The sequence below is a fragment of the Camarhynchus parvulus genome, chromosome 8, assembly GCF_901933205.1.
Source record: "Camarhynchus parvulus chromosome 8, STF_HiC, whole genome shotgun sequence".
Taxonomy (NCBI): Eukaryota; Metazoa; Chordata; class Aves; order Passeriformes; family Thraupidae; genus Camarhynchus; species Camarhynchus parvulus.
This window is the reverse complement of record NC_044578.1, coordinates 23,295,609-23,320,217: the sequence shown is the minus strand read 5'-3', so window position 1 is coordinate 23,320,217 and position 24,609 is coordinate 23,295,609. Positions and strand designations below refer to the sequence as shown.

At 50.4% G+C, this 24,609-nt stretch overlaps 1 protein-coding gene across 1 annotated transcript; it reads left to right on the top strand.

The window, feature by feature from the left end:
• Positions 1-1,101: 1,101 nt before the first annotated feature.
• Positions 1,102-24,609, top strand: NMNAT2 (nicotinamide nucleotide adenylyltransferase 2). The gene is made up of 11 exons (XM_030953375.1): positions 1,102-1,235; positions 15,496-15,584; positions 16,290-16,357; positions 17,045-17,123; positions 18,141-18,270; positions 18,897-18,977; positions 19,089-19,133; positions 19,906-19,982; positions 21,252-21,353; positions 21,578-21,645; positions 21,768-24,609. The coding sequence occupies exons 1-11, from the start codon at positions 1,151-1,153 to the stop codon at positions 21,868-21,870; spliced, it is 927 nt and encodes a 308-aa protein (XP_030809235.1). The 5' UTR covers positions 1,102-1,150; the 3' UTR covers positions 21,871-24,609.

The window sequence follows — 24,609 nt, the reverse complement described above, 5'->3', positions numbered from 1 at the left end:
TCTTCTTAGTGGCTATAGGCAGAGAGGGCTCTGCTGACCCTTGCTCGGGGCAAGGAACTTCTTTAGTGGAGAACAGCAACGCTGCAGTCCTAAAAATAAGACATTTAGAGAGTTAGACAGTTGGGTAGTCTGCTACTAGTTTGCCTTGCAGTAAAGTCTGGCTTTTGGTGAATGCATAGCATGTATTTAATGTTGGTCTCTTTCAGGCAATGAAATTGATGTGTTGGGTGAAGCTGAAGTCCCTCAAGTTATTTTCCCTGTAGAACCCCAGAAAAGGGTGCTGCAGCAGTGTTGTGCTGGGGCTGGAGCAGCTGGGAGACGTATGCAGGTCCCAGGCTGGGACCACCTGAGCAGCAGGGGGAACACAGGTAGCTGCTCACGAGCACTGAGTTGTGCAGATCACAGAATCAGGCTGGAAAAGACCTCTGAGGTCATCAAGTCCAATCTATGACTGATAACCACTTCGTCAACTGCATCGTGGCATTAAGTGCCATGTCCAGCCTTTCCTTAAATGCCTCCAGGGACAGTGACTCTACCACCTCTCTGGGCAGCCCATTCCAATGTCTAATCACCCCTTCCGTGAAGAAATTCCTCCTGATGTCTGTCAGCCTAGGACTGTGTCTCCTTGTCCTGTCGCTGGTTGCCTGGAGAAAACACCGACCCTGCACCGGGTTGCACCCTCCTTTCAGGGAGTTGTAAGGCGTGATAAAGTCACCCTTCAGCCTCCTCATCTGAGGCTAAACCTCCCGTTCCATCTCCTCAGTCCTGGGGATGCCAGCGTGTCCCTGCTGCGCCTCTGTGGGTGTGAGCGCACACAGAGCGATGCGTGCCCGTCCCTGCGTGTGTGCCGGGCCGAGTGCCGCTGTCCCCGCACACAGCGGCATGGCCGTGTGCCCGCGGGATGTGACACGAGAGCACACGCGGGCCGTGCACACGAGAGCACAGCACACACGAGAGCGCACCCCACACGCGTGTCTGGGACCCCGCGGGGGCGCGCCCCGGGCCGCGCTGCCGAGGGGCGGCCCCGGCCCGGCTCCCGCAGCCGCGGCGCCGCCCCCGCTCCCGCCCGGCCCCGCTCCATCCTCCGCCCTCCTCCCTCCCGCAGCCGCACCGAGCCTCAGACCGCGGCGGGGCCGGGCAGGGCCGCACCATGACCGAGACCACCAAGACCCACGTTATCCTGCTGGCCTGCGGCAGCTTCAACCCCATCACCAAGGGGCACATCCAGATGTTCGGTCAGTGGCTGCGGCGGCGGGGCGGGCCGGGGGAGGCCTGAGGGAGCGCCTGGGGCTGCCCCCGGGTGGGGATGTGGGGATGTGAGGATGTGGGGATGTGGGGATGGGGCCGCTGCGGGGCTCGGGGCGCGCTCCGAGCGCGGCTCCGCTCCCGGGGCCGGGCGCTGTCCGCGGCGGGTGGTGCTGAAGGCGCCGCGGGCGGGGACCGCCGGGGCCTCCCGAACCCGCTCCCCATCCCTGGCAGCTGTCCCCAGCCCTGTGGGGCTGTCCCCTCGGATGGCAGGGGTCCCCTCTCTGCACTCACATTCTCACGCTCCCGGCCCGCAGCCCCCGGGGTCGGTCCTGGCGCTGTTTGTCCGCTGCTGCTCGTCCTCGGGTCTGCGAGACTGCAGCCGCTGCAGCACTTCCATTTCCTCTGACCAGGGAGGAGATGGAACCAAGCAGCCACAGCCAGGTACAAAAGTCAACAAAAATACAGGCACTTAATGGAGATATTGGAGTACTCAACCATCAGATTGATACTAGGACGAAGGAATGGGAAACGTTTGTGTGAGATGATGGATATTACCGAGCATCCCTGTGATGATACAGAGGATGGGGATGCTGGAATCACTGCTACAGCCTGGCAAGACAAGAGGGAGGGAAGGAGAGAGAGAGGAAGGGCAGTCTCCATCAAAGGCGGTCTGACATGCCATAAATACTGTTTGGGTAAAGCTCAAAATGCCTGGAAATCCCAATGCAAACAGACGCTCCCTTGGCCGGGGAGGAGTCCTGGGAGGGTGAAGTGTCCACTGCAGACCACCCTGGAGTGCAGAGACAGGATTCATCCTTTATGTCTGATAGGAGATTTAAGGCTGGGAAGCAGATACTGAAGGTCGCGTGCTACCAGTGGAGAAGCATCCATGGGGTTTCTAAAAGATGTATATAAGTTTCTAAATATATAAACTATAGAAAAATACTTGAAATCAGCTTGGGGTATTTCTGCATTAGACCTTGTTCTTGTAGAACATAATGAGTTGCACATCAGGTTAGAAAATGATGGTTTTCTAGAGGTAAAGGATCACATTGTTATTCCATTTCATAAGTTGTAGCAAAATGTAGGCCTAGACACCGATATGCTTGAAATTAAAAAAAGAAAATCCTATCCCCTAAGCAAAAAGAAATTGCCAACAAGGATCAAGAAGAACTATTTAAAAATAAAAACAATTATTAAATTAAATTACAAGGACTTGGTTGATGGAAGCAACCACTGATGAAAAATATTTCTGTGATTCACATTTAGTCTTATTTTGATTAAGCAACACTAAAGATATCCATGCAGCCCTTATTCAGTGGACTAACAACAAGTAACAAAATGAATTTTAGAAAATAAGGATCAGTGAGATATTAGTATGCAGGGCATGTTCTTATAGACTTACAGTAAGATTTTCTTTTTGCTCGGTACTCTTCAGTATCTTTATCAAAGATGTGAAAGAAAATATATAATCCCTGATGGCAAAAAGTGGCCATGACCCCAAAGTGGGCAGAATAGCAATTCCTGCTGGTAATGAGTCAGTTGTGCTGCCTAACTCTGGTTGTTTGATGAAAAGGGCTTGTTCAACAGCACAGTCAAAGGCAAAGTCATATGTCCAGCGGGGAAGAACACACTTCAAATATAAACAAAAAGGCAAATGTCTTCTGCAAACAGCAGTGGTGTCAAGGACTGAGGGGGGATTGTGCAAAACCCACTGAATGCAAACTCTGTGTGGTGCTGTAAATAAAGCAGCAAATGTGACCCTTGTAGATATGAGCAGGGGAATATCAAGCAGAAGAAGAAAGGTTGCATTATTTTCATGTACAGCATTAGCAAAACCCTTCTCCGAGGAACAGTGAGAAGAATTACACTAGTTTTGGAAGCCAGGCTTTGTGGCAGGAGACTAGGGAGGCTCAGCCTAGATCCAACCTTAAATATGTTGAGGGGTATCACATATCCCTGCCCTATGCTTAGGGGAGGGATATGTGATATGTGATGAAAGTGGGCAACTTTGCTCAGCAGAATAAGTACATGTGAGACGCCAAGAGTGGATCACACAACCACTTCAAACTACAAATGTGTTGTGTGGGTTTGAGTGAAGGTTATCAAGTAGTATGAGAAAGTACCTGGGTACCTGGTGGATCCTCTGTCACATGAAGGCTGTAGATGAATACTCAGACATGTTTTAGGAAGACAGGTTTTAGCTCAAAAAGGGTAGTTTGATATGGAATATTTCTGTGCATGTGTTCTGTAGAGCTCCTGGAATACAATACTTGAGATATCTGATAGGGACAAAGGAGACTTCCATGAGAAAAGGACACAGAATTTAGCTTCTAAATCCATCATCATTTTTGTTTGAGGAACACTTCTCCCCAAAAAAAGTGTAAACCTGTGAAGCCATAGGAATCTCAATCAAAATCTGTGTTACTCTTCTAGCTCTGCACTAGAGTCCAACCAAAACAGTGCTCTATCCTGTAAATGATGCATTTCAAACAGCTGAATTTGCTGCCAAAAATATTGTCTTCATCATTCAGACAAATATATGGGCTTTGAGGACCTAATAGGAGGATTTTTTCTTAACATGGAGAAAGACAATTTATCTCTTTAACATATGGCACTAATTAAGCCAAAAGGAAGTACAATATTTGCTCAGGTATGTCACTGTAAACACTCCATTGTATGCCAACCATCATTTTTCTCAGTGTGGATTTTACCATGTTTTATTCAGACCAAAACCCAACCTCTTCCCATAGGATTTTTGCCTGAATAGGGGATTAGTTAATTATGTGGAAGTGTCTTCTAGTGGGGGAAATATTTCCATTGAGTTATTCTTTCCATCAGTCATATGAATTTAAGACTCATCATTGGGATTTCAGAAAACTGGGATTCTTCTTACAACCCCAAATCTGCAACTGTATCCCACCACTGAACCCTGTGAGCAGCTGAACTTACTGCAACAGAGCTCCCTGCTTCATCTGCCAGTTAAAATTCTGGATCACTAGGGCTCCCCAGATGAGGCTGAATCGTATCTGTGTATACAAAATTAATATTGTGTACATAAATTAATATTTTGCCAAAGATATATGACATATAACAAAACAGTAGGTGAGACACACTCATGTACAGCCATCCCTACCAAGGGGTTGAGACAAACACCCACATAGTCCTGAAAACACTCTGAGTTATTTGTGGTATCAGCTGTGCTTTGAGAGGGTTCTGAATCACAAATGTCAGTGATTTTGTATTTTCCAGCTTTATGTGGCTATGAGAAAAAGTTTGGGATGTTACTGTGGTGGAGAGGAAAGACAGAAGGACAGAGAGGGCAAAGCTTGACACAAACATTGGTGGCCTTGAACCCAAAATGAAACTCCATTCATAGCCTAAGGAGGTATGGAGAAGAAAAAACAGAGCCCAATCAAAAATCTCAATAACTGAAGAAAAGTAAAATTCAGAACAAAGTTCTGCATTAAAGCCACATAAACCCCCACCACTGTTGGATGCAGGGAGCCCACCTGCTCACCTCAGCCAGCGCACACCAACCCCAGGATGTTCACTTTCATTTCTTGCTGCCACTCAGAGGAGCACAGAGCATGGGCTGCTGCTTATCCCCCCTGCCCTGCAGCCAGCTCAGGAGGGGAACCCCTGAGACATCCCCAGCTGATTTTGGGTCTCAGCATGAAGCACTGGGGCATGCTGAGTGGCACAGACACCCAGCAGTGGCATCTGCTGGCTGAAGTGCATCTTCTCCATCCTGGCCTCCTCACAGTTTGCCTCCTCCTCCCTTCCCATGCAAGCAATGCCACCCAAAGGACAAAAGCCAAGGCACAAACGTCAAAAGCAAAACCTAATCCATGCAGCTCTCCTCACACACCACAGCCCATGCTGGCACTCTGCCAGACAGCGAGCTCGTGCTTGCTTTGACAATTAAATCACTTCCCCATGTGGTCCCAGCTCAGGGAGCCCTAACACAACTGTGTCCAGAGCTTGGAAACCAAAACGCAGCTCTGTAGAGCGATGTAGAAAGCAAATTTGTCGATCCAAAAAATATAGTTAATTTTGAAGATTGTCTTGGGTAAAATGCTGGGATTAAAGGCACCACCAGACAAGGTCAGAGGCTCCAGGTTCTCTGTCACGGTGCTTCAGAGTTGGAGACAGAGCCAAAAAACAGCTGGATTTCAAGGAAGGTGCTGAGAGTAGTTTCTGTGTAGGTTCTGCAGTGGGAAGGGCTTGTACTCTCCTGTGGATATGTGAGAACTGGAGGATTGTCCTGATGATTTCTTCAAACTGAAAGGAGGATTTTCGTGGAGTGAAATGGTATCTGGTTGAACAACATGCTGTGTTTTGATATTGACCTTTTTCCCCCCTATTTTCTTTAATTCATTTTTCTTTAATTGTAGAAGAAAAGGCCCCTCTGGAATTGCCCACACCTCCTATTTGGCACTTTAGACTATTTTTTCCTTGCTTTTTTAAAGTTCTGAAGTTCTTCACAATCCATTCTTTTCATGTGCAAACTTCTGTCTTCATTCACAAAGTCTTGCTCATCAACCACAGTTTTATTTTTGCCCAGCTCTAAGAACAGCTTCATCTCCAGGGACTGGATGACCCCTCGATTCCCCTTTGCACCTCTGCTTATCAGCCTGCAAGTAGCAGAGCTTCACTGAGGCCTCCCTGCTCTTGCAGAGGAAGAGTTCAGCCTTCCTCCCTCCCTTCTGGATGCACAGTGCCCACAAAGTCCAGCAAGGTGGGGTCTGGGCTCCATGGGGATGTTCAGAGCTGGTCTCAGAGGCAGCAGGTTGGGTAATCCTCCCAAAAAAATGGGACATTATCTGACTTGGCTTTTTTACAGCTAGTGTTTGGGTACTATGAAGCACTTGATGGCAAATAGAGGATTCTAATCAAATCTGTGTCATCTGCCTGTACCCAGACTGCCTCATCTCCTGCATGTGGATTTATGGGGTGATGGGTTGCTCCAGGTCAGCTTCTTTGGGAGGAAGAGATTTGTGAGATGTCCTCAGAGGTGTCACTCCTGATAGGGAATTTTGGTACCTCAGATATTTTAAACCTGTTTGACCATGGAGTTTCCCCACCTACCTCATTTCAAGCAGTGCCCAGGACCTGGACTTGCACAGAAAAACACTGCCAGTAAATAGCCTGAACCCTGAAAGTCAGCAAATCCCCACTACTCTTTCCTTTTTGTCTAATTAAATTTTCCTTAGGTCCTATGTGCATCTGTTATTGAAGAGAGTTAATATCCCAACCAACAGTTGGGTGTAAAACATTTCTGGTGGAAAACAATGAAAGAGGACTCTGCTATCACACATAAACCCTCTTGCTTTGTTCTTAAGAAAACTTGAGCAATTAAAAATCTCAGCAGGCTGCTCTTTGATTATGCACTGCAGTCCTTGTAGAGGAGCAGCACTGAGGGCTGCTGCATCCCATAGCAAGGGATTTGAGATGAAAGGATGGAGTTCTCTAAGTAAAGAGGGATGAAGAGGCAGGAACTGAGGCTTTTGTTAATGATGTATTGTCTTAATGTCCTGAATTTCAAGAATCACTTTTTCTTATTTGATTGAGATGACTGAACTGCAGAGCAGTTTAATGAGAATGTCTCTGCCTGGGACAGAGCTGGGAGAAATGCCTGAGCAGTGTGACAGCTTCACCCTTTCCCCTTTGCTTCGATAACAATACATCTGCAGATGTCCAGGAGCAAAATTCCTTCCTCCTCCATCTAACAAAAGCTTCTCAGGAGCTTGAGAGAGACTTTGCTGTCTGGAACACGAGTAAGAAGTGGGGCCCTGTGAGGCTGCCTCGTGGTTCCATTTCCTCCCGGGCTGAAATGGGAACGCGTAATGAGCAGGAGGGATCGATGGATGGAGCGGGAGGTGCCGTGCGGCTCCGGGAGCACGGACAGACGGACAGGGAGAGGCTGGCTGAGCGGCTTTAGAGCTCAGCAGCAGCGGCAGAGCGCAGTGGGGATGACTTGACCAGGGCAGAGCCAGGACAGATCTCGCTTACAACACCCGGGGTGATGTGGCGGACACGGGGAGCTGCGGCATCCCTGCTCACCCCTCTGCAACACAGCGGAGAGGCTCCCGCTGACACCCGAGCCGCTGAAATCACAGCGAGCAGCCGAACCCTTCCCTGGGCACGAGGGGGCTGGGAGGGTGAGCTGTGCCCAGCCCAAGTGCCCCTGGCTCAGCGGGGCAGCGACACCGCCAGCCCGGCCCTGGTGCCGCGGGCTGGGTCACAGCACACCTCCACACCCAGCACCGACCCTAAACACACTGAAACTGCTGTGCTGGGAGGGCAGAGCAGCAGCCATGGCTCTTCTGGGGATCGTTTTATATCAGCTGATGTCACATTCCCATCACTGCACCCCATACAGACTCATTTTTCACAGCCTTTGTCATCGGCTTCCTGCATCTCAAGCATCTCCTCTCTGTAACCCAGAGTGAGGAGTTTTCCTCAACATGAGACTCAACTCCATCAATAACTATTCAGGGATTCTTTTAAAATATTTATAAGCTATTAAATATTTAGCAGTATTTATTACAGTCTCTGAGACATCACATTGGCTCTATGATAATGCCACCTCCCAAAATGTGCCACATACCTTCTTTTACTTCCACCGATTATAAACAGACCTGGCAGTGAGAAATCCAGTTCTACAACCTCATTCAAGAAGGAAACAGGGGCTCTGCTTCTATTTAAAACCCATTTGCACTCACTGTGATGCTCTCACCTCCTGCACTGCCTTCTCTGATGCTTTTTAACATCAGCCTGTGCAGTGCCAAGGTGTCAATTAGCTGCATGCCAAACACCAGCAGCCCACATCTCTCATGTAACCTTAGGCAGCTCATTTAAATGTTTGAGTGGTGCAGTGGGGGGATCACATCCTTCTGCTGCCAGGCTGCTGTGGGTCAGGTACCCCAGGGATGGGGGCCAGGGTAGGAGTGGGTCATGACTGTGCTGGTGCTCCTGCATCTGAGCGGCCACTGGCCCAAAATGGGCATCCTCACCTCTGAACGCTTTGGCTCCCAAAATCCCTTCTGGCAGCAAGGCTGGGGGGCTGCAAGAGGCCCTCTGAGCCAAGGAGGTACACTTGTGTTGAAGTGTAGCACAAGTACCTCCACCCTTAATCCTAACCCTAACCTCAACCTCCACCTGGGGCCAGGGAGCCCAGAGCAGCTCTGGGAAGACCCAACAACCTCTAAAGACTGAAAAATCAGCATAAGATAGACACAAAGCTAGGGCACCTCTGGATTTTGACATGAGCATGCCCTCTCTGGTATTTATAACCCCTCAATCCAAGCACTTCCATGATGCCACCTGTGCCCAGCAAAGCAGGGAGAGATTTTCAGATGCCCGGTGTGGAGACAGTCAATAGTGCCCATCACAACCCTGAAAATAAACCAGGACCAAGGCACAAGCTCTCCTTCCACTGAAACACTATTGTTGCTAGAAAATTCAACCTGGCTCAGAAAAAAACCCACTTTTTTTTCCTCCCCCTTTTCAGCATCAACTAGTTTTCTTCAATAAGCCTGAGCCACTGGATGTATCTTGGTCACAACTGCAGAAATTTGCTAATTCAATATTTGGGAACAGAAAAGCCTAGATTCTTCAGAAATATGCATTTTCAAAAGCCACTGTAAGGCTTGCCCCAGGAGAAGATTAACTGAGATCAGTATGTTTCAGGGCTGAAATAGGAGGCACAGGAGTTCCCCATGGGATGGGTGGGGAACCCATCTCTGAGCCAGGCAAGGAAGAACTTGCACAGCCCCTGCTACACAAAGGTTTCTATTTTCACTGAAAATCCAGCAGCCCCTAATTGAGCTTAAGCCTTCCCTGAGGAGATGACGTTTCTCTCTGGTTCACTGGCAAGGGAAAGCAGAAAATCCACTTTTCCCAGGACAAGCTGGGTTGGGGATGCTTAAACACATAACTATGCTTCTGGCACCTTTGCTTTGTGCAAAGAGATGGCTGATGTTTCTGTTTGGGGAAAAGGGGGTCTTGGGAATGAGTCTGCAAAGAGACAGTTTCATTGCTACACAGCTGCAGTAACAGGAATGTGACATCCCTCTGGTGTCACCTTGAGCCTGAAATCCGACCACGGCTCTGTCACCCCACACCCTGACCAGCATCCCCCAGCCATTCTGCCTCTCTGTAGCTAGGATGTTTCCTGCCTGCACAGTCCTGGTTCAGCCAACACAGACCCCACACAAGGTCAGCATCTTCAGACACCTTGCCAGCAAAGCAAGCCCTGGGTCAGACACACAGCGGTCAGTTCCATGTGGAGGCAGCCCAAGACCAGCCAAGAGTTGCTGGACAAAGGCTCCTCATCCCTGCTACTTGGGGAATTGGGAACCAAAAATCCTCTGCTCCTGGTAGGATTGTGCTCTTGCCACGTGTCAGCACAAAGGAGCAGCACCACACATGCCAGGACGTAAAAAGCTCTGCCTTTGATGTGCTACAACAGCCTGGAAATGAAAACAAACAGAGAGCTTCCACAGGGAAATTAGGGCACTGGAAAACAAGTGTGAAAATCTGTTGGGGTTTTATTTCCCTTTCGTTTTTTTTAAAGCACTGTGTGACACCAATTTCCCTGAGTGAGGTGGGGACTGGGACCTCTCCAGGGATGTACATTAAGGTGCCTGTCCTATTTTGGATGCTCTATCCACATTTTGACTAAAGTGACATATAAAACCATGGCAGAACAGTGAAAATTTTGCCTTTTGCTGCTATCCTCTGGCTGGGTGGAGTGACAGCTAATGCACCAGACAGGGAAATGTACATGACCTTTCACTTCCCGCTTCAATTCAACGTATACAAAAAATCATCTTACCTGGAGACACTTAATCCTTCTCCAAGGGCTTCTAAGCAAGTTGTTTCAGTGCTGTCTTGCAGAAAACAGTTCAAAAAAACTTCTTCAGGTGAAGGTCTCTTCTTCATCTATTTTTAGAATCACTGAATGGTTTGGAAGAGACCTCAAAGATCATATTGTTACAACACCATTCCCTAGACCAGGTTGCTCCAAGCCCCATCCAACCATCTGTTAAGAGTTGCTTTTACCTCATTAGATGCCTTCCCTTATCTCTTTAGCCCCCAAGACCTCTGAGATACCCAGGTGTTGAACACCTCATGGAGGTATTTAACATGTCCACCCACTCAGCTGCCCACACCTTAGGTGAAATCCAGCAGGGTGTTGAGAATGTTCCTGCTCTCCCTGCAATACCAGAGTGAAGATCTCCAAGCAATAACTTACATTGCTTCTCTGTACAAGTGGAGAGAGTGGCAGCACTGTGCTGATCACAGAAAAGTAGGATCAGTCCCTCCCTGGAGGAGCTGGTGGCACTTCAACTCAAGAAGCGGCTCCTTGTACTTCTTATGTTGCTCACCTGATGGGCATTGCCTGCTCCCTCCCACTCCACAGCAGCAGAGTAGCAGCTACAGGAGGGAAAAGCATCTTGGCCTGGGTTGTTCTGCCATGCTTTTCCTCAGATGCTCCTTCTCAAGCTTTAGGACCTGAGAGCTCTTCTTTCTGGACTCCTGTGTAACTTCTCAGGCACACTGACTCTTGCAATCCTTCACTTCTAATAAAAGAGGGGAAAATAGGATGTCTTCACTTTCAATTTCAATGATATCAAATAGGTTGTCCCTCTACAGCTTCACAGAGGAAACCCAGATTCTCTGGGACCAGCCAGGTCCCCTATCCAGGCTCGAACTAGCTGGGGCTCCAGGAAATGCTCTGCTATTTCTAGATCAGCTTACTGTGACTCAGTCTCCTACTTTTATTATTTTTAGTTAGTTAGTTTTAAACACCTAGTTTCACCTTTCTGCTTGAAGCCAGGAGTGATCAACAGATGGTGATAGCCTGAGTCTCATTAGTCATCACTTGTGTGGCTCTGAGCTGGACACTGGTGGGGACCTGGGTGGGCTGGCAGGGTCAGGCCCTGCAGCATCACCTCCCAGGGCCTTTCACAGCCTCCTCTTCCACCACAAATCTTGAGGCATTTGGTGGCCAGTGCTTTTTTTGTGCTTATGAAAAGCTGATAAAACTAATGTACAGCAACACCCAAAGCCCTGTCACAGCACATATCATTGAGATGGCCATGGTACACAGAGTATCAACATACAATATCAGAAAACTTCAACCCACACACATTAATACCTTATCACTTCAGAAAACTTCAAGTGTCCACCCTTCTTGTTCTGTAGCCCAGCCTTTTATCCCCTCATGTTCACACACTGCACCTGTGTGCCCTCTGCTCCCTTTGGTGGTTGCTCAGTGCCCCTGGGCACTCCATGGCTCATTGCTGTCAGTACTGCTCACCTGCTGCTCACAGCTGCACCCACTGGGGATGAGGCTGGGCCAGCCCCACTCCCAACCACCACACACTGTGTGCCTACAAAGCCCTTCCCATATTTGTTATTTCCACAGCGCCTGGGTACAGCTATGTACTAATGGGGTGGGGGAAAGTGTAACAGAGCAATTAGCTGAGAGATTAACATCTTTTAAAAAATCACTAGGGGGCTTAATGGGATTTTTCTATCAGCTAGAAGTCTCCTGAGGATCTGACTGAAATTGTCTAGGACGCACTGAGCACAAGGCAGGACAGGTTATTTGGGTCAGTGGGACACGAGGATCTCCCCAGGCTTGCCTTGGGAAGGGCCAACCCCACGGTGAAGAATCAGTCTCCTGCTTCTTCCCAAAGGGGAGACCTCTCTTGAAGAGCAGCCAGGCTTTGCTCTGGTAGAAATGTCTCTTCTGGGAGCCCAGGGAAGGGAGATACCAATAGTTTCCTCAGCTCTAACCAAGATCTGACAGGGGGTGAGGACACTGGTTGAGACCCAGAACAAGGCTCTGGGGCAGGCAGGAGAGCTGGGCTCTGGGAAAAGGACACCTCTGATGAATACATCCCCGATTTGGCATTCAGAGAGGGCTTTTTAAAAAATATCGCTATATATATATCTATATTCATACACATCATTCAATTAGACTGAGAGTAACTGCTGGCTCCTTGCCCACACTGAGCTCTGGAAGCACCATTTAGGTCCTGCAAGTGCTGCTAACTTGAGAATAAAACAAAGTGTGCTGGCATATCTGGGTCACTCTCTCCTGCAGAAGAAGGGATTTTAATGGCCATGTCCCACCTCCTGTCCAAGGTTGTCAGAGGCCAAATTGCTGAAAATAAAAATGAGACACTTGGGAAATGGTTTTGCCTTTTCCATCACCTGTGGCTGTGCAACTTCTCTGTCCCAACTCTCAGGGCCGTGCAATGAAGGCTGTGCAGAGCTTTCTTGCCTCCCTGCTACCTTGTGTGTGTTTTCAGAGAGCTGGCACAGTGTGAGCAAGCTGCAGCTTCAATCCCCTGTGGGGGGAAGGGCATAAATCAGAGCTGGGCTGTGGCTTTACTCTGTAAGGAAAAAAAAAATAGAAACAAGGAAGGCTTAGGGGTGCAGATGAACCAGGTACAAAGGCAAAGCAAATGCAATTTGAAATTACACCTTGAAAAATTGAAAATGAGGAATATTTGATTTCAGTAACAACAATTTAGGTGATGGAGCACTGCCAGAGGAGCCCAAACATTGTGATTAAATATACTCAGTGAGAACCTCAAAAAAGTTACATCTCTTAAAAAAGGACTGATTTCCTGTTGGGGAAGTGGGATGCTATTTTTTCATTCAAACTGGACAAAACCATCACTTTTCAGTTTTGTAGCCCTGGAGCATACCCTCTGACCGGTCTTTCCCTATCATTGTCTCTCAGAAAAGCAGCAGAGATGAAAATACTTGAAGTGCATTTGCAGGGCAGGCGAGCAAAGCTGGGCTGGGAAAGCAGCAAAGTGTCACCCCTGTCCCTTCCCTGCCCAGCACAGCAAGGCTGTGCTCATCCAGCAGCTGCCAGGCACAGAGCCATGGCTGAAAGCCTCCCATGCCACAAGGAGCCTGCCAGGGGGCTAATGCATGTCTTGGCAGAGCCACCACCCCGAATTTATTTATGTCAACAGCGTTTGAAAGCCATGGAGGCTGCCTGGAGCATTACAATTTACTCCAGACAAGGAATGAGCTCTGCATTTACAAGCTGACATCCTTGCATTGGTGTGGCAGGATATAAAGTGCTCGTAGAAAATGAAAATACTGGAGGGGGTTTTCTGTGGTCTGGTGTAATCTCTGGACATCACAGGTATTCAACAGGCAAGAAATGGGCTGGGAAAGGGATGGGAAGCTGTGACAGAGGACAAGAGGAATGGAAAGTTATGGGCAAGAGAGAACCGGAAGGCAGGTGTTCCCATTCTCTACACTGTACTGCTGCTTCTTAGCCCACATTTGCCCAAATATTTCCCCTGCATATTTAAATTATATGTGGTGTTTCTGAGGAAGACAACAAGCTCTTGGAAATGCAGATCCCAGCTTAGAAAGCAGCCTCATTTTTACAGATTGTGCAGGTTAAAACCCAAATGAGCAGTTTTGCTGGCAATACAGAGCAGCAGCACGCCTCTCCTGCCAGCAGCAGAGCCCTCCCTGAGTGCTGCAAGGCCACCAGCAACCCCTCAGTGACACCTTTCACTAGAGCAGATTGCTACAAACCCCTGCTTACCTGGCCTTGGACACTTCCAAGGATGAGATATCCAAAACTTCTCTGGGAATCCTGTTCCAGTGCCTGTTTTCTGCAGAAGAAATGTTCTGTTCAGGCAGAAGGTGGTGGTGGATGTGTGGTGTGAGCTGCAAACTGGAGCTGAGAGGCCGTGCCAGCAGCCTGGGTCACGTTGCCTGAAGATGTGTAGAGGGTGCCAGGCTGTTTAAATACAGACCTTGAGATATTGGTAAACCAGGGAAAACCTTTGGCTTTTGCCACCAAGAACTCAAGGCAAATTAATACCATCAGCCACCCTGGAGAGCTTGAAGCAGAGTTTACATGCAAAGAGTTCAGCTCCTCTGAAAGATGAACTTTATAAAGGGGTCATACATAAGAGGGACAGATCAGTGTTTTTAATCTTCCTTTGGCAAGGAAAATCAAGTCAGGACAAATCAGGAAATAATGAAAGGATGTGTTCATTTAAAACTCAACGGCATCTTTTTTGTTAGGGAATTTCCTTTTTCTTTCCATTTGCATTTTAATTTGCATTATGATAAAAAGGTAAATGCTGAACCATCAATCTTCACTTCTCCCTACCTGTACAAAAAAACCAAACCCAAGCACACTGTGTTTTGCTGCATGTGCTCTCATGGGATTTTGAGGGCAGGAAGGATAATTTTGGTGCATCACATTTTACTCCCTGCACCAATCAAATGTTTTAAGCCCACTTTTCCCTCTCTGGAGGCTGATGTGTCCAAGGCACAGGAGCTGGGAAGGCAGCCAGAGTGAGGATTTCAGGTGAGTCTGAGGAAGAGGCTATATTAAGGCTGGCAAATTTCCCACAGGCTGTCACAGAGGCTTGAGGCTGCTCAATGCCCTCGAGGGGGGAAAATGGTCCATGGCAATTATATTTCCTTAATTTACTTTTAACTGACAGTAACTGAATAAAATTCCCTAGCAGAAATTTCAAAATTCAGATGAAAAAAATTGCCCAAGTGACTTAGAATCCTGGAATGGTTTGGGTTGAAAGGGACTCTAACTTATCCCATTCCAGCCCCTGACACGTTCCACTAACCCAGGTTTCTTCAAGCCCCATCCAACCTGGCCTTGGACACTTCCAGGGATGTGGCAGCCGCTGCCCCACTGGGAACACCCACCCTTCAGGAAGGACCTCTCACCATCCCCCAGCGCAGTGCCAGACACTGAGTTCAGTGTCTGAAGGATGTGATGCACAGTGACATCTTGGGATGGCTGGTGAATCCTGAAATCACCACCTCCATTTCAGAAATGCTCCTTTTATTTGCAAATCCAAAATAGTTTATAGATCTTGAAGAAAAAATTAACTTTCCAATGGCTCATCAATCTGCCTTTTTGCTCTTACCTTCCTTATCTTCTTTTCCCTTGCTACTGTCTCAATAGCTGGGGTAGATATGTAGGAGACCAGGTGGGTTTGGCAATTTGCACTTTTATCCTCAAATGCCACCTTTAGGAAACACCAGCCTGAAACTGAATACCTCTTGGCATAGCTGGGACATGGGCAGCACATGGTGGGATGGGAGGGAGCACATGGGAGGGATGGAGGGACTGGCTGGGCCATGGCTGCCATGGTGTTGCAGGGCTCAGTGGGTCCTGCTAAACCCCCTCCACCCTTTTCCTTGTGCCCCCTCCAGAGCGAGCCCGGGATTACCTGCACAAGACCGGACGCTTCATCGTCATCGGCGGCATCGTCTCGCCCGTGCACGACTCCTACGGGAAAACGGTGAGCTGGCCCCAGTTCCTCTCTGCCTCCAAAATCAGGGCTGAGCACTGGGCAGCACTGCCTGACCCGTGGTCCCTTCAAGGCCCTCTTCTGCCTGGGGAAGCTCCTGACTTTGGGAAAATGTCAGAGAGAAGGGAGAGGGTGAAATCTCTCATTGTTTAGATAAAAACTACAGTGAGACCCTAAAATGAGCCAAAGTACTACAGAGCAAAGAGAAACACTCCCATCCAAAACAGTCATGGTGGGGATGCCTTAAGTGGGGGTTGGTGGGAGTTTTTTAGTTTTAATTATTTCAAAGCAAATTGTTTGGGGTTTGTTTTTTTTTTGGGGGGAATAGAAAAATTATGCAAATGAGTGACCTTTAGAAGCACTTGTGAAATTAGGAGTGCTGAGCTCACTTGTCTCCTGAAAGCTGGAGGAATTTCATCAAGAACCACCCCCTCAGGCTGGCCCCGTTGGAGCCCAGGTCTGGGAGTAGTGCTGCTGAGCAAATCTCACCCCCCCAGCACGTAGCCAGGGCTGAGCCCCACAGAGACTCCTCCCCTCCAGCAAACAGGAGCTTAAATAAACTTCTGTGGGCAGGAAGGAATCCTTCTGGCCTGTCCCACACGAGTGAGCCTGATGTTCTGCCCCAGAAGGGTTTGCAAGCCCAGGCTGGCCAGAGCAGAAGCTTCATGAGTGTTCTTCCTTCCCCTTCTCGTGCAGGGGCTGGTCTCCAGCCGGCACCGCCTGACCATGTGCCAGCTGGCCGTGCAGTCCTCCGACTGGATCAGGTGGGTGGCACAGCTGCCATGGCACCACAGCCCCTGCCCCTTCCCTGCACCGTGGGCACAGAGTCCTGCATGCACCCTGGAGATGCCACCAGCTGGCAGAGCTCCAGGATGAATTTTCTCCCAGCTCAAGCTTGACTAAAAATTAGAGACCTTCCCCTCCCAGTCCAGCAGAGAACAGATGAGGAGGGTTACACTACCCTTCAGAATCTGGGGAGTCATTCAAGCCCCTCACTGAGCCTGAGGTGTCTGGGTGATACCCAAAGTCACTCAGTTCACTCCAGCCTTGTGCTGTGGCACCTCCCCTGTCCACACATGTAGCACCAGCCTGCAGACTTCACCTTCCCAGCACTGCCATGTGGCATCTGGTGGTTGAAGTGACACCAGAAGCATCACGGGCTGCCCTCAGAAAGAGTTTTATGACACACATAGTCACATCAAACCCCAAAAAAGCTGGTTAGTTGGGTACCAAGCAGGGAAAGATGACCAGGTACACGTTCAGCTCTCCAGAGCTGTTAGGGATCACTGTGCAGAAGGGCTGGAGGAAGGACATGGTCCATGCCAGGGCTGAGGGATCGAGGATGGCTGCTCATGGCAGTGCTGAGTACCCAGTTGGGAGGAGGTGGCCATGGGCAGGAGGTCCGGGCAGAGGCCATGAGCAGCACTGTTGCCTCACTGTGCTTCTGGCAGGGTGGACCCCTGGGAGTGCTACCAGGACACCTGGCAGACCACCTGCAGCGTGCTGGAGCACCACCGTGACCTGATGAAGGTGAGGCAGCCATGGGTGCACCAGGGTGAGGGCATGGGGACAGTGCAGGGGTGGGGGTGCCCTTCCCCAGCTCATGGCCATCAACAGTCAAAACACATCAGAGAGGAAACACAGCAGAGATTGACAGTGAGAAGCCTTGCAGGAACACAGCGAGATCCTGACCTGGGGGAGACCTTGTCACAGCTGCTCTGAGGTCTGGGCCCTGATGGCAGGAGGAAATGGAGCCCTCCAGCTGGAGCCAGCAGCCATCCTGGACCCAGCAACACCAGGAGGGCAGCAGGGCTTAAGGCAGACCTAAAGCAGGGGTGGGCATAAACCACATCATTAGTGACACTCTGTGTCCCCCTCCCTGAGGGAGGGAGGGGTGGAGGGGCCTCCCTGCTCACCAGCTGAGCCAGAATGACTCTATGAACCTGACAGAGAGATCTGACAGGAAAATTCAGCATCTGGAAATTCCCCAGGGAGCACAGCCCCAGGAGGAAAAGTTCCAGGCAGTCCTGAAAGCCAAGGAGGAATGTGGCTGCCCTTGGGTGACAGGGGTAGCAGAGCTGTTGGTACACTCAGATATAGGAAGAAAACCAAAGACAGGAAATGGATGAAAGAGCATTGTACAAGCTCACAGACAGCCCAGCCAGGAGGCACACGGGTGCCATTAGCCAGCCCAGCAGGATGCCCTGTGCATCCAGGCACTGTGGTGCTGAAGCCAGGGAGTTGCTGGTGATACCTTCCTTTTCCTGCAGGGATGGGTGGAGCAAAGAGGACATGTATGCTCCTTGCTAGCCCACACAAAAAACCTGATACCACCTTAAACACAAGTCATTATCAACAGGGTCCTGATAGCCCCAGGCCCATTTGGTGAGGTCAGATGGGACTGGGCACCCTAAAGTGAGCTGGGGTGTACTTGTCACCAAAGGTAACCTTGAACCAGGGGTGAGAAGCTTGTTACAGGATCAGAAAGGTTCTGTGAGGTTGCTGGGGTGAAAACACTGTTCCAACTACATCCTTCCCTGATTGCAGAGAGTGACTGGCTGCATCCTGTCCAATGTCAACACGCCCTCCATCACCCCTGTGATCGGGCAGCCCCAGAACGAGTCCTCGCAGAACATCTACCAGAACAACAACAGCGTCTCCAGCAAGCCCACCGCAGGTGGGTGGGGGTGGCACAGGGCACAGAGGGGTGGCTGCTTACCCACACCTCCCAGCCAGGGCTGACAAATATTAGACCAGTGCTCCATCACCTTGATTTTGGACAGGTGTCTCATCAGTCTTGGTGCAGCAAGTCCAGGGTGGGGCAGGGGTGTGATGCAGGAGTCAGCTTCCAGCACAGCAAGGGCAGAAGCCAAGAACAGCTCAAAATGTCTGCGAAATCTCCTTGGGCTTCAGCTGGATGATGTCTAGGCAGTGAGACCAACAAAAGGAATGGCTACCTGGTACCAAGGGATGGACTGGCAGGAGAAGTGATGTAGTGGGATTCCCTACAAGTCAGAGGGATGTGCACCATAAAGATATTCGCTGAGAAGAGGGAACATTACTTAAATCCCATTAAAATGGACATCTTATGATTTTCTTCATGATTTTAGCTGCCTAGCTGATCCCTTCAAGGCACAGTGGAGCACTCTTGGGAGTTAAGACCATGAGAGGAGGTGTTGGGAGATGCTGGGAGTAGTTGCACAGCCAGGCACAGGAGCATTTTGCAGAACCAGGGTGGCTGAAGCATGTGGACAGGTTAATGGCACAGCCTCTCTCCCATTAATTTTCCTTCTTGCCCTTTAGCAAAGATCTTGGGGAAGGTGGGAGAAAGCCTGAGCCGGATTTGCTGTGTTCGCCCGCCCATGGAGCACTTCACCTTTGTGGGTACGTAGAGGAAAGGTCCAGCATCGCCTCTAGAGACCTCCTCCCCACCCTTCCTCCCAACCCCTCTTCCAGGCTGGGCACCAGCACCTCTCTTTTGCTGCCCTTTCTCAGATGAAAATGCCAACCTGGGGACAGTGATGAGATACGAGGAGATTGGTAAGTACACAGCCCCTCCCCACCTTGCTCCCACTCCTGGGCGAGTGCTGCATGGCTTGGGAGCATCTGCATGGCAGCTCTGGCAGACACAGCACCATCTCACCTTGGTGCCAGCTACTGGGGCTCAGGAATGCAACAGAAACAGCTCCAACTGGGCTGGGCCTTGTCCCATGACAGACAGCAGCCTGAAATAAGGGAGTGCTGGGGACACAGCTCCCAGCACTGGCACAGAACTGCCATGGCACCCTGTCCTGAGAGTCCCCTCAAGCGCCATCAAACTTGGCCTCCCACGGTGGTGTCACCCCATGCCCACAGCCCTGCAGAGGCTCACACAGCAGCAGGAGAGATTTTGGCTGCCTGACCAGCCACGGTGCCTCTTGCTCTAAAGACCTTTAGGGGTTTTAGCCCCACCAGACATCACCCAGAGCTGTGCACGGGGAGTTTTGTGACCCTTTTCACACACAGCCTGGGACTACATCCATCCTAGCACTGGCACCATGCAGAGCTTTGGCCACCTGGGAATGCCAAACAGGGAGGCATTTTCCCATGTAGCCACCTCTTCTCATCCCTCTGGGGGAGGGGAGTTATGGTTTTTATCGGGCAGTTGTGCAAATAAATTAATCTTTATGGGCCTGTCAGAACAGAAGATTTCCCACAGCACAATTTTCTTGCTGAGCTGCAAAGCCAACCCTCAAAGCTGAGTGGGGGGGGAGGTGGTTCCTTCTCAGCCCCCTGTGCTCCCACCTCTGGGCTTCTCTCCTCTCTTTTCCAGAGCTTCGCATCTTGCTGCTCTGTGGCAGCGACCTGCTGGAGTCCTTCTGCATCCCTGGCCTCTGGAACGAGGCAGATGTGAGTCACCACTGCCCGGCACCCCTCCAAGCTCCTCCTCCTCTGCTTCCCACAGCCAGGGCTCCTGGGAGCCACTAGGTCCCTTGGGATGACAGGAGCTGTGCCCACCATCTCCGCTGCCTCCTCCATCCCAACCCTGACTGTCATCTCCCCTACACATTTCCACAGGGCTTCCATGGCCCCACGCCCTGCACCCTGTTAATGCAGAGGACATCACCTGGGGTGGAGGGTTAGCCCATCCCAAGGCTTTTCCAAAGGCTGTGCTCCCGCTCCTTGTCCCTTGGAAGGAGCCATTATCAAGCCAGTATCTGCCAATCCCAGCAGAGTGAGGTGTGCAGGTAGGAAATAAGGTATTTACAGGAGTGGTTCAGACGTTAGGAATTAAACACATTTAGAGCCAAATCAACATGTTTCAGTGTTGGTCCTTGCTGGAAGAAGCTGTATTTTCATGGGAGAACACCAGCCCTGGGGAGGGGCTGGGCTGCTGCCCCACCTGCTGCTCCTGGTTGGAGCCATGCTGGCTGTGAGGGCTCCCCCAGCTCCTCCCTGAAATCAGGCAGTCAACACAAACCTCCCTCCTTGAACTTCTCGGCCTTCAAAAATCAGTTACCACATCTTCAGTCCTTTTTAAAGCATTTGGGCAGCAGGCATCTCCTTTGAAGGGCTGGAAAAACTGAAATGAGCTGAGCCAAGCCCTGAGCCCAGCACAAAGGATGTAGAAATGTCATCAAAGCACAGGCAGAAGATGCTTTCTGCAGCAGCACCTCCTCATAGACTCCTGCTGCCTGAATTTGCTGACCCCAAGCTCTTTTGGATGAGCCTGATTTGTCTCATCTGAGAGAAGTGTGAGCGCTATGAGTGCTCCTCATGCAGCAGCAAATTTGACCAAACAAGCTTGGAAGAACAATCCTCCCAAACCTCTGTCAGGACCAATACATCCATCCTGCTCATGAACCCTTCCAGCCAGGCAGAGATCACATTCACCTTGGGCAACCTCTTCTGCTGTCACCTCCTCCAAGTTCTCCTCAAAGCCTGACCTCAACATCCACTGATAGGATTTAACCCTCTGCCTTTTATTTGATCTACTGTCAACCACTTGCCTGCACAATTCCATGTTTCTGCCAGAGGCTGGTGACAAAGCCTCAAAATCACTCCCCATCTCCCTCCAGACTGTGGTCCAGCTTTCTCAGGGCAGGGTGGGGTTGGCAGACAGTGGCAGGGTTGGCATGGGGTGGCTATGAAGCTCTCCACACTTTGTGTTGCTCCCAGATGGAGGTGATTGTCGGGGAGTTTGGGATCGTGGTTGTGCCGCGGGACGGAGCAGACCCCGAGCGGATCATGAACCACTCCTCCATCCTCCGCAAGTACAAAGTGAGTCAGAGGGTGCACGTGTGCCCAGGGAAGGCTGAGAGAGGACTTGCAGTCTCTCTTCACCCAGGGGGACACTTTTGTCATGGGACACAAAGCATCTCTGGGTCAGGTGTTCTCAGATGGTGGATGGGATGAGCAATGGGCCATTGAGGTGGGGAGGCTGGAGCAGCAGATATCTGCTTTCAAGCCATCCCTCCACTCCTGTTTTCCTCTTTCCCCTGCAGAACAACATCCTGGTGGTGAAGGATGACTCAAACCATCCCATGTCAGTTGTCAGCTCCACCAAAAGCAGGTGGGTGAAGCAGGGCTACTCCCACTACAGAGCAGGGTGTCCCCAGCCAGCCTCTCTATTTGCAGGGACACCTGACCCACCCAAGTGGGCTCTGACACCTTTTTCTCTCCCCACACCCCCAGACTGGCCCTGCAGCACGGGGATGGGCACGTTGTGGATTACCTCTGCCAGCCTGTCATTGACTACATCCTCAAGAGCCAGCTGTACATCAACGCCTCTGGCTAAGAGCCCGAGCCCTCGCAGCGAGACAGCCCCGTGTCCCGCCTGCCTGCAGCTCTGCATCACCCCCCCTCTCTCTCTCTATCCATGTCTCCATCTCTCTCCCCATCCCATGGCCTCCTGCCCGTGTCTGCCTCTCACCCCCAGCACCAACACTCTGTTGTGCAGCCATGTCCAGGAAATGGTTTGGTCTCTTGCTCTGGGGCACTGCCCGGCCCTGTGTGCATGGGGAGGGAGGAGGGGCTGGTCAGGGAGCCACGTGCTCCGTGTGCTCCCAGCATGTCCCTGGGAAATGGTCCCCTCAGTCCATCTTCCCAGCATGCTCAGAGCAGGGGCTGCCTATTCTGCATCATCTTACACAACCTAAGCTCAATAAATCTGGGTGGATTTTTTTTTTTTAATTAAGTAACTTTAGTGTGAGCCCTTTGGGCCTCTCAGCCCAGCGACCAAACAAACCCTGGCTGGCAGCAGACAGTTGTAACACAACCAGCTCAGTGCCCCACGGCAGGGGAAACCTCCTCAGGCCAGCCATGAGACAACCCAGCTAACAAAATCCTCCTCCTGCCCCTGAAAATCATGGGGAGGGCATTTCTAAAGGGCAGCAGAGGCCTTGGTGAGCACTGCTGCTGAAGCATTATGGAGAGAATGTCACATCTCACCTTCCCCTAGCTGCAAGAACTGAAGCCACTCCCTAGGAAAGTGAAGTTGGGGTGATGTTCTATCCCACAGCACCTAGAAAGGGATCTGCCTTTTATGGGGCCAAGAAATTGGGTAGAAAGAAGCAGGTGGTGAGCCAAAGCCTCTGGTGAGAATTTGCCCCAAACCTGGCCGTGTCCATCCCCATCCCCTACCCTCCAGATCTCCATTTCTGCTCCATCCATCTTCTCCCACCACTCCTACTCTCTGCCTCTCCTCAAAGAGCTCATTAAATGCATGATAACCTCCCCCTCCCAAACCAGCCATGGCTACTTTGCACATTCCTTGGGACAAGCCAGGCTCCTGTGATACTCCCCCTGATGCCAGGGATGGATCCTAGTGGAGATGCTCACAGTGAAAGCAGGACAGGTAATGCAGAGCAGTTACTGAAGTCTTGTGGAGAGGAGGATTGCTGGAGCAGGGCCTCGTCCTGCTGATCATCCCTAGGGCACAAGGACCCTGAACAGCCCCTGGGGAGGGTCACAGCCATGAGGAAGGTCTGGCCCTCACCTTCTCCTCTCCCTTTGCTCCCTGTAACCTTGTGTCACTTTGGGTACAGTCCTTCTGCCTGTGGCTGAGTCCTCCAGGGTCTTTCAGGAAAATTCTTTTATTTTGTCCCTTGAAAGTCCATAAAGGGTCACAAGTAGCTCTCAGGCAAGCTCCCAAGGTGGGACTTTGTGCTAAATTTGGTGACCTGCTGGATGCTGCTGGCATCCCTGGAACAGCAAGCCACTTGGGACGAACAAGGAAAGCCACAGCCACAGGGTCCTTGCAGCAGACAGGATATTAGGAGCAGTAGTTGACAACTTCTCAGGAAGGCACAGCCCTTCCCAGAAAGACAGAAGTGATGTGACACCCAAAGGCCAGAAGAGGTGTTTCCTTGTCAGGGATTTCCCTCTGCATGGAGAGGTTTGTTTGGGAGCTGTTCTAAATTTGGCAGCTGAGTCCCTCAGTGCCAGCTCTGGTATCTCCAGGCAGTTGAGTATGTATCCCATAGGGTGAGGAGATATGGAGATACCAAAGCAGAGAAGGTGGTGAGTGTGGGGAACTCTGCTCCAGGGAGGCCTCCAGCCAGATCACCACCACCACCACCCCACTGATGTCCCCTGGCAGTGACACCTGTGAGTGCCCTGAGCCACCCAATGTGTGTCAGCCACTCGCTGGGCTGCTCTCCACCTGCTGTACTCCTATGTTCTGTTTGTCAGCCTCCCTTCCCTCCCCACCCCAACACACAAGTTATCCCAGACAGAAGCCTCCCTTCCTTTCCAGATGTCCCCTGTGTTCCTTAGCTCCAAGCCCAGTGGTGGCAACCAGCCCCCAAAACACACAGAGGGACTGAACCTCCTGGGGAGCACCACTTCTGAGGTGGGAGCAAAGACAGCAGGTCTTCCCCAAGGAAAGACAGAAAATTAAACAATGGAGAGGGGGGAAGAAAGAAAGAGTCATGTCCAAAAGTCATCTCTGATCCTCCCTCCAGTACACAGAAGGGGACCTGGGAATGCCATGGCCTCCTGATCCACGTGGTTGGGATGGTGAAGTTAGCTGTGGTGAGGATGAGGAGTTTGTTCTGTCCTACTGCTCTTACCATCATGTACCTGCTCAGTAAAACTCACAGGATAGGGGGAGGGATGGGGGTTTGTAATGGGGACTTCAGCTCTGGGACTGGTTTGGAAAAATGTCTTTGGGTGGGCATGGGAAGAAAACAATCATCTGTGATGATCCATGTGACCGCTGGGGAGGTGAGGATGGGGGTTTCCAGGGTGCAGGAGAGGCGTGGGAAGAAGCTCGTGGGTTTTGGTCTTTGAACCGCCACTTTTTAACAGTCAATTTGCTGAAAGTGAAATGAACTTCAAACGTCTTTGGGAAAAGAAAATAAACAAAGGGGGGAGGGAAAGGGGTTGAAATTGCCATGCCACCAATTTCACCTTTGTCAAAAGTTTTGGAGCCGTTTTTTTTTCTTTTTTTCTGTTGCTATATGAAAAAACAGTCATTGACAAAAAATACTTTATCAGCAAAATGTTTAAATTATGTAATAAACAAAACAAAACA